This window comes from Ursus arctos, unplaced genomic scaffold (assembly GCF_023065955.2).
Source record: "Ursus arctos isolate Adak ecotype North America unplaced genomic scaffold, UrsArc2.0 scaffold_3, whole genome shotgun sequence".
Classification (NCBI taxonomy): Eukaryota; Metazoa; Chordata; class Mammalia; order Carnivora; family Ursidae; genus Ursus; species Ursus arctos.
Window position 1 is genome coordinate 90,907,970 of NW_026622985.1, and position 9,784 is coordinate 90,917,753.

Here is a 9,784-nt window from a genome sequence, read left to right on the forward strand (position 1 = left end):
AGGGTCCTGAGACCAAGCCCTGGTTCATCCAAAGATGTATGCATGGTAAAGTTAGTGATGTGAAGCCTCAGGGCCCCTTACTTACAACCTCTTCCAAAATTCTGTATCTGTATTTCATATTTGAAAATTGCATTTTACTTCTGAAAGAGGTTCCCACTATTGTAAAACAAAACTTTTGGATTCCACAAAACATGGATCCAAACTTGGCTCTACCAGTTACTGGCTATGTGACTTGGGCTTAGCATATTGATCTGCTATGTGCCTCCACTTCTCCATTTGTAAAATGGAATAAAGCTGGCAATCTCCATAGCATTGTTTTGAAAATCGAGTAAATACATGTAAAATGTTTAGCACAGTCAAGCACATAGTATGCGTTCACTGTGCATTGGTTTCTTTAACTTCTTTTTTCTTTAACTTCTTACCTTCCTCTTTCGTGAGCCCTGTCGGGTCTAGGATCACCTTTTTCTTTGCAAATTTAGCCTGTGCCAGGCTTCTCTTTAATCCTTAATCCCTTCCGCTTGCACCCGTACATTCCCTTCTATGAGCCTCTTGAGTTGTTTACAATCTGATTTTATCAACCTCTATTTGTTTTCTGAAACCTACCACACCTGTTCATTAGTTAAAGGACATGACAATTTTGGTTTCATTTTCTCCCCTAGGAGCCATCTGCTAGATTAGTTTTCTAAACAACAGCATGGAGAAGAAAATGATATTATCCTCAAACTTTGTCATAATAACATTCCAAAAACTTTCCAACATACCATCTATAGAACTGCAGCAGTTGCTTAGATTCTATCTTCCCTCTGAAATTTTTATCTTTTCAGATATATTCAACCCCATGAATACTGATGCCTCTGAGTTAACTGTGGAACAGACTTGGGACACATGGATCTTTGCAGGTGGACTTGCCTAGTTCCTAAAACCAACCTAAAACCACGGTTTGCCTGATACTGCTCATCTCCATCCAGATCTTTAATGCAGTGTGGGTAGCAGTTGAAGAAATTATGTTGCAATGATTTATTGGCTTATTGGCCCTCAAACCATAGCAGTTTCTAGAATAAATATCTATTTCCAATTTAGCCAATTGTTTAACCAATATCTGCAAACATTTATATCAGGCTAAAATACCAAGAAATTCTATAATCAAAAATACTTGATGGAATGAAAGATTAAAATACTTCCTACTAGCCTGTAAGGCATCCTCACCATATTCCATTATTCTATGGATATCACTTTTCATGATATCTCTGACCCAATACATGACCATCACTTAAAAAATAATGATTTTTTAAATATATATGTAAATATCCTCATGCAATGCCTCTCAAAATTATGTTCCATAGGCAATAATCTGTCTTATATCCCAGGAATTTATCACCTACTGAAGCAACACTGAAGCATCTTGAAGCCCAGCAAAAATGATATCAAGAATTCCGTACAACACGCCCATCTGCCTTATCTTCTCTACTCCGCATCTGCCCTTCCCATCTGAAATGCCTGCTACATCATGGGTTTATAAAACGATTTCACCCTAAAGGTTCACATACATTTGCAACCAATATGGGTTCCAACCCTTTCAACATTTATTGTCCCTTCTCAAATACGAGCTGAATTAGGATTCTCAAATAAAATCAATAGAGTGTGTGTGTGTGTGTGTGTGTGTGTGTGTGTGTGTTCGTGTTATAGCCCATGAAGTTAAGGACTCAACAATCACACACATATTTGTGACACCCAGTTTTATGGTCTTAATTCACCAGCATCCAGAGCAGCCTATCTCTAGTTTTCTCCCCTGTCATGATTGGTGGTGGCCCCTAGGAGAATCCTGATCACCCTGGCAGCCCTGTGAAATTTTTTGAAGAACATCTCCTCTTGAACTTACTATAAAGGGATCAAGCAAAGGTACCCTACAGCTGTGATCTGAAATCTGCTACCACAGCTGGGTTCTCTGTCTCTAGAGACTAGGGGAGCAGACTGTTTTTAAGGCTACATACAGCAGGCATATGATTACGAGGGGAAAGAAAACATTTTTTTTCTTTTTTTTTTTAAATAATTTTTTATTATGTTATGTTAGTCACCATACAGTACATCGTTAGGAAAGAAAACATTTCTGTAAGCTAGGAAAGAGCTGCTATGTCTTTTGAGGTCCTGGCTATTCTGAGAAACTCTGGTATACTAAGTAAATGAGGAAGGATAATCTAACTCCTCTCCCAGACTCAAACACTGCAGCTGAATGTCGACTTTTTCCATAGAAAAACAAACTTCAGCTCAACAAGGAAAGAGCATGAGTGGGAAGGATAATTGGGTAACTGACCACATGGATCCGCTTGGCAGCTCTCCCACTTCCTTGATCTACATATAAAGAGTATGCTGGGCCCTTGGGACAGTACTTCTCTAGGACGTCACATTCTGTCTCCTCCAACATGCACCTTCTCCAGCTGCTGTTCAGAGCCGGCCCTGGCATCCTGCTCCTGGTTCTCTGTCTGCAGCTGGGGACCAACAAAGCTCAGGAAGACACGTAAGCCAAGCCTTTTTCTTTCTCACAAAAAGTCCTTTCAGGAAGGGCTCTTATCCTAGCCTGGAAATCTATATAACCCTTCCTGAAAACTTTTCAACATCCCGGAACTCTAGTCCCAGGAATGCTTATAAACCCCATGTCAAGTCCCACTTCTCTCCTCTTAGGAAGTCCTATCAACTCCCCTCATATTTCTACTGGATGCTTCTAGGTTGTCCATGGAAATACGGCACAGTGTGCATAAAGGCTGTAATTAACGATCAGACTTGCTCTATGGCTCTGATCTACACCCTGTTCATAGTATACACCTTTGTTAGATTTCCGCTCAGTAAACTTTATGTTCTCACACCTTGTCACCCAGAACAGAAGGTTTAGCAGGTCTGTGAGTTCCAATGATAGCTTTGAGCAATTTTGGAAGGATTCACTAAAGGATCAGAGGCATTGATCATTGATTTTGACCCCATGGTCTAAAGTTGAGCTAGCCCAGCAACTTAGACATTCTTCCTATTCTGAAGCCCAAAGACAAAATCAAGTACACACACACCCACCACCCACAGTAGGCCCAGGAGCACAGGTTCAGAAGCCAAATCATTGAGGGTACATATTTGAAGGAAGCAGGAAAATTGGGCAAAATGAAGTAGGAAATGGAGCCAAGGTCTGGGAGAAGCAGGGACACTCACCGAATCTAGGTTTTCTTCACAGGAGTATGGTTTTGAATGATGGGTTTTTGGATTGTGTTTCTGATGGGCATGACCTCTGTGGCACGACCAGATATCCTGTCCTGGAGTAAACCATTCAGAATTTTGACAAGTTGGTATAGTGGAGGCCAGTATCCTAAGAAACCTTGAGTAGAGACAGGTTCAGATAGACTTGTCACCCCATGTAGCCCTGAGATGGGGCCGCAAGTTGTTGATATAAGCTGTACTAATTAGGGTGACCAGCCATCCCCATTCGCCCAGGAATTTCTCAGTGTTAGCACTGAAAGGCCCTCATCCCAGGAAGCTCCTCACTTCTGGGCAAGCTAATCTGATCACTCAGTCTAGCTAAGCTGATCATTTTATCAATCCTAATTTCATTTACAAATCAGAGGAATTTTGGAGACACTTAAGTCTTCATACCCCTTTCCTGTGCACTCAGCAGTAGAGCAACTCTCACAAGAATGGAATAGCCCCAAAATCTGAGATGTTTTACTCTAGGAAAATGGGACCATGAAGCACTGTAGCCAAAAACCTGAATTTCCTTCTGTCCCACCCAACACCAAAGGAGCTCACCCAGGAGTATCTGGGAGAGATAAAGTAACTCTCCTGGTCCTAAACCCAGTTTTGTACTTTTATTCTTTTTTCTTTACATTTATTTTTTGTCAGTGGAAAGAACGATGACGCTCAGTTTTAAAGAAAGCATCAAAGTTCCTTTATTAAACAAAACGAAGTCTGTAGAAAACCACCAAATCAAACAAGGATCAAAGAATCCTAGGGGTTCTGACACTCAGCAAATGATTCAGACCCCATCATCCTGTTCCCCTTGCACCTTCCCTGTTCCTTCTGCTCTGCACATTGTGCCCCTCTCTCTTGTGGACAGATCTCTGATCTCTGCCCTGCTTCTCTCTTCCCCAAACCAGCCGAGAAGTGATAAAATTGAACTTGACGATGTCCAAAACAGACAATGCAGATGAAGAAGTCACTGCGGAGCTTAAAGTTAAAACGGAGTTGAGAGAATGTATGGTGGTAAGTAGAGGCCTGGGGAAATGAACTCAAGAAAAATCTGACTCCTTAGTTATGAGTACAATCAGATTAACCTCTCACTTTAATGTTGCATATTATACTTAATAAAATGCTGAATAGCTGTCCTCGTGTTCCCAATTCTCATATGTGTTATGCTACTTGAGCCTCAGAACAATCATCAGACCCTGGGGCAGATTACTATTCTCATTTTACAGATGAAGGAACTTGATCCAGAGAGGTGTAGGAAGGATGAGAAGGAAAGATGGAATGAGTAGTGAGAAAAGCACAGCTAAGAGGGAGAGGAGAGGAAAAGTCTAAGAGCTGGGGGAGAAGAGGTAAGAGCTCCTCAAAAGTCCCGGGCATGATTGTTTGAGATGAGGGGTAGGATAAGGGGTTCTCACAAGGAAAACTGCAACCCCATCCAGTAGACTGAGGCAGGTGGGCGGAAGAGCTATGGTTCAGAGAGCACCTGGTGTATGATTCCCTTGTCTGCAGTAAGCTCTGAGCAGAGGCTATGTTCATTGCCCTTCCCTCTGCCCTTTTGCTCTACCATCAGAAGTTCACATTTGTTCCAGCTTCCTCTCCCCAACAAGGAGCCCACCCTCTCCTCCCCACTTTCTCCAATTCAGCAGTTGTGGGAGGGAGTCCAATCCCTTTACTAGGTCAGAGGTTCCCAAATGGAAATGTGTGTTAGACTCACCTGTGCATTATCACTCTTGTTTGGCTGCTCTGGGCCATGAGGAAAAGGGGTTTGTGTGGGTTTAACCCACAGAGGCTCTTCCTCAGGGAAGAGTGTGTCTTCTCCTCCCTGCTAGCAGCCTTCTCATGTGTTGTTACACACACACAATTTGCCCCTTGTTAGCTACCACTGTTCTAGGGCCAAGACCCAGGCATCTCCCCACTGACTCCTTCCAGAAGGGCACTCTCTCACAAGCATTTTTCTATGGCAGGAGTTTCCTAACTCAAATTAGATTTATGTATGATGATTAAATAAAAACAAAATTGGGAGCATGAAGACTGTTATTCATTAGAATAAGTTCTAGAAATGTCCCCATACCTGTAAGAGAAAGATTTCTGATCACTGAGCAAAGAACAACACAGCTGCTTTGTCAAATTTGTCTGTTTACAGTTCAAGAATATGAACCTTGTATGTTAATTGGGGGTGGGAGGGAGGCCACATCATAATTTTTCAATTTTGTGTTTTGTTTATCATAACCACAGATGACAAAAGGAATGAAAATTTGTGCATAAACATCTTGTGATAATGGTAGTTTCTGGTAATGATAGATAATGAAAGTCCATTTCCACCCCTGAGAAAGTGACAGGTGTAAAAAAGTGTATTTAATCAACAAAATCACATGTGAAATACTTTTGTGCTACTATAATTATAAGGACTATGTTGTAAGGACAATGTTAATAACAATAAAATAAGGCAATCTTTTTTAAAACCTACCCAAGTACAAGGAATCTCATAAAATAAATGATATTGCAAATTAGAAAGAATTTATGGGAAATTTTCTTAGTTTTGGTCAACCAACTTTTATTTGTAGCTTCTAATATTTAAAAAATATGTATGGCTATAAAAACATCTTCATATTTTTAAAATTTTAGGAAAATATATTTTTTTATATGTGTGAAGATTCTAGTACTTAATCCCCATTTTCTAACAATTATAATGTTTTTGCAAATAAATTTTTGATTAAATGAGGTATTAGGATCACAAATTTAAAATTAAAATTGATTAGGTGCACCTGGGTGGTTCAGTCAGGTCTTCAGCTTCAGGTCATGATCTTGATATCCAGGGATAGAGTCCCAGGTCGGGCTCCCTGCTCAGCGGGAAGTCTGCTTCTCTCTCTCCCTCTGCCCCTCCCCCTGCTCACGCACTCTCTCTCTCTCTTTCTCTCTCTCTCACACAAATAAATAAATAAAATCTTTTTAAAAAATTGTATTTGAATACAAAGACTGTATAATCTTTTAAAGTTGAAGAGAAGTTGTGGCAAACCACAGTGCTTAAACATTTGCAGTATGAACCATTTTGCTGGTCTCATGAAGTCTAGGGAATGCTTATCAGAAAATTGCTTTTCAAAGTGACTAAAATGCATTGGATTACACAGGAAAACTACCATATTGAAAAATAGTGATAGGATTCTTTTGGCCAGTGTGGAGCCTACTTAAAAATTAAAAAAAAAAAAAAACTTTTGAGACAGCACTATTTACATTTCTATATCAACATATTAGCTAAAAAGGCAGTATGTTTAAAATATAGGTGTTAAATTTTATTTTATAAAAATTATCTATGTGATAACTCATGTTGCTCAGCTTGAATAAGTAGCTTCAACTGTGCACTGGTTTTTGACAAGTGGATTCCAATGGATTTGGATTTCTGTTTTGAATATTCAAGTGTTGAAAATTCTGATTCATTAGGATAAACTGTTGTAAATGCCATAAGAAGATAAACCAGGCAAGGGTAGGTTTCTTGAACAAAACACCAGGATCTTCAAAGTATTCTGAGTAAAATTCCAATGGTGAGAATGCTTGAATTTCCCGTTTGGAGCTAACAGGCTATTCGGTGCATGGTTGCCAGTGACCTGGGCGAGCTTCAGGAGATAGGCAGATGTCCCCGGCCATAACCATGCAAACTCATGATAATGTCCCTGTATTCAAGGTAGCAATGAGCGCAGGCAATGTTTTGAGACATATAAACCTGTAAAGTAATACGAACATATCTATGCTTCTCTTCATGATAAAATCATACACACTGCTAATGCCACTGAGGATCATGACATAACAGAAGGAATACTCAATTTCAGTGAGACATTAATAAAATAAAGAGGCAATTTCTTTCCATCTGAGTTCACAGGCCCTCTAGGTCTATGAACTACAGGATAATACCCCGGTGCTGAATACTAACCAGACAAAAGCTTCCTGATGCTGCTGAAACTTACATATCTCAAGTTGTAAAGCCCTCTCAAATTAAAAAAGGAAATTTACCTTCAAGATTTCATTTGTTTATCTTACAGCCAAGTTTGGTAAGTAACTGTTTTCCTCTCACAACCAAGGAAGGAGAGACTGAGAGATGTCACTGCAATCATCAAAGGTCACAGAGTTTGAGAAGAGCACGGTTCTGGCAAAAGACCTGGTTTTGGCCTCCACACCCAAGAGCCAAGCTGTGGTCACAGACCAGTTCCAGAAAGCCCTAGCCAAGGAACCACAGCAAACCTGCTCTCCAGAGGAAGGTTGCCCCAGAATGAGTTATCCTTGCCCTGTCAATTCACTAACTCTTCCTTTCAGCGCCCAGACCCATGGTGGCGCTAAAGCGGGAATTTGAGGACATGTTGACAGAAAACCTTCTGACCCAGACTTTGGTTCCCAAAATGATACTACAAAAGTGGACTCCACAGTGCCTCTGGTCTACATCCATCCCTGCTCTTTGCACATGAAGGATGTTGTCCTCCTTCTTCTTTGCTCTCTCTTGCCTTTCTCTCCCTTTCCCACTCCCCAGACTAACACAGGGTTCTCTCTGCCCACCTCCTCCTCCACAGATTAAAACTTACCTCCAAGGCAGCCGTCCAGTGGATGGTCCTTTTACCTACCAGTACACCGCCTGCCTCTGTAAGGATCATCCAAGAACTTTCTACTGGGACTTTAAGGTCGATCGTAAGTATAGGGGTCATCCAAAGTAAGAGCTATCCACTAGGGCAGGGGAAACCATAAAGAGAAATGTGACTCTGGATGTGGAGTAGAATGTCGGGGCAGAAGGGTGGAGAGAAAGGAGGGAAGAAGAGGGTAGAGTGGATGGGGACTATGCCCACGTCTGAAAGTTGAGGGGTTGTGTGAGAAAAGCTTAAGGGAGATACATTTGTAAATGATTTAGGGAAACTGGGCCCTAGTAGGAAGGTACCTGAAACTAGTAGAAAAGCCAGGAAATGGGGTTAGGGTGTTATCAGAAAAGATCTTTGTCCTTGTCTCTTTCAGGCCGTATGGCAATAGCAGCAGTGGTCCACATTACTGAAAAAGAAGGTATCTGCCCTGATTTGTCAGTGGTACCCAGTGGACAAAAAGATTTTTATACCATTGGGCACATATAGAAAGTCTGATCTTGGTGGAAGACTTTGTCTAACGACCGCCCCCAGGGTGGTTCCTTTAAGAAAACTTGGCTGGAGTATCTGCTGCGGTCTGTAAAATAAACTTCTCACAAACTTCTCTGTGTTCTGTTGTGTCTTCCCTTCCAAATCTATCCCAGAGGAGCCTCAGAGCACCCAGAATTTCTAGAACTTTGTTCTCTCAAAGAACTGTTACTGAGGAGTTTTGGGTTCTCATTGCCCATTGGTATAAAGAATGAGAGTTGAAGAAATAGAGAAGACTCACAGAATCTGAAATTCTCTGGGCTCCTAAATATGATGCCCCTTCCCTGTACGCATGCCCTGTGTTTCCTTACTGTAGGGAAAAACTCAGAAATCTAGGTAATACTGGGTGTTAGTGGAAAATGAAGGGCTATGGGAGCCATTAAGCACTGCTGGTGGCCTTTTGGAGAAGCATCTGACATTACGTAATCAAATAGATTCTGCACATACCATATGAGCCAGCACCTCCACAACTAGAAGTGATGGTAAGAGACCCTGGGTTCCTAGGCCAATATATTCCAGCTATCAAAGACAAAGCACCAGTAGATAACCATTGTTCTAAAATATAGGCCACATCTTGAAGGACATCACCATAACCCTAAACAGTGTGATCTCCAAGCTATCTCCTTAGCTGCTCATTTATGAGGTTTTTCTAGCATACTGTAGGTGACCAGTAGTTTCCTGATGATGCCATTAATGGAAAACTGGTAGATTCCTTGATCATGTGCCCATTGTGACAACTCTTTCATTAAAATAAATAAATAAATAAATAAATAAATAAATAAATAAAAGATTCCCTTGATCTAAAGAGATATTAGATGAGATTCCATGTCTAGAAATCAGATACTCTATAAGCTGTCAGATGGCAGTGCTGGCCAAGACACTACAGGCAGGGAGGACACATCCATACCTAGAATACATATCAACCTCAGTAGAGACAAACTATTGCCCCCTCAAGAGTCAAAGGGCTCAATGTAACCAATGTATTTTCCAAATGGTCTCCCTGCTGTTGAGGTCTCAGCATTTGTCTCTGAACTGAAAGGTTGGCAGCCACACATCTAAATCACCTATGGTGAAAGGCACAGGCACAATGTCGATGATCACTGCCTCACTGGCCATCACCCAAGCATTGGAGTAGCTGAGAACAGAAGCTGCCTTATAACCATGGAACCAGTCATGCTATCTAATTAATTAATTGTTCAATGTTTCCTCTGTGTCAGATACTTTCTTATGAGCATTAACATGAGACACAAAGAACCACATACTTAGTAGTTCATATCCCTTGGTTCATCCAGATAGCCAACTCATTTGTGAACCACACCTGGGTGTTTTATCTCTAAAACCCAGTTATAAGAACTCCCCCATCCATGAGGCTGCAGGACAATCTGGAGGAGGAGTGTTAGTGCAATGGAAGCCGTTGACATGAG

The 9,784-nt window shown here is 41.1% G+C and overlaps 1 protein-coding gene across 1 annotated transcript; it reads left to right on the forward strand.

The window, feature by feature from the left end:
- Positions 1-2,398: 2,398 nt before the first annotated feature.
- On the forward strand, positions 2,399-8,427 carry PIP (prolactin induced protein). The gene is made up of 4 exons (XM_026514366.4): positions 2,399-2,515; positions 4,131-4,236; positions 7,776-7,890; positions 8,209-8,427. Exons 1-4 carry the CDS (start codon positions 2,421-2,423, stop codon positions 8,319-8,321), a joined length of 429 nt encoding a protein of 142 aa, XP_026370151.1. The 5' UTR covers positions 2,399-2,420; the 3' UTR covers positions 8,322-8,427.
- The last annotated feature ends 1,357 nt before the right edge of the window (positions 8,428-9,784 follow it).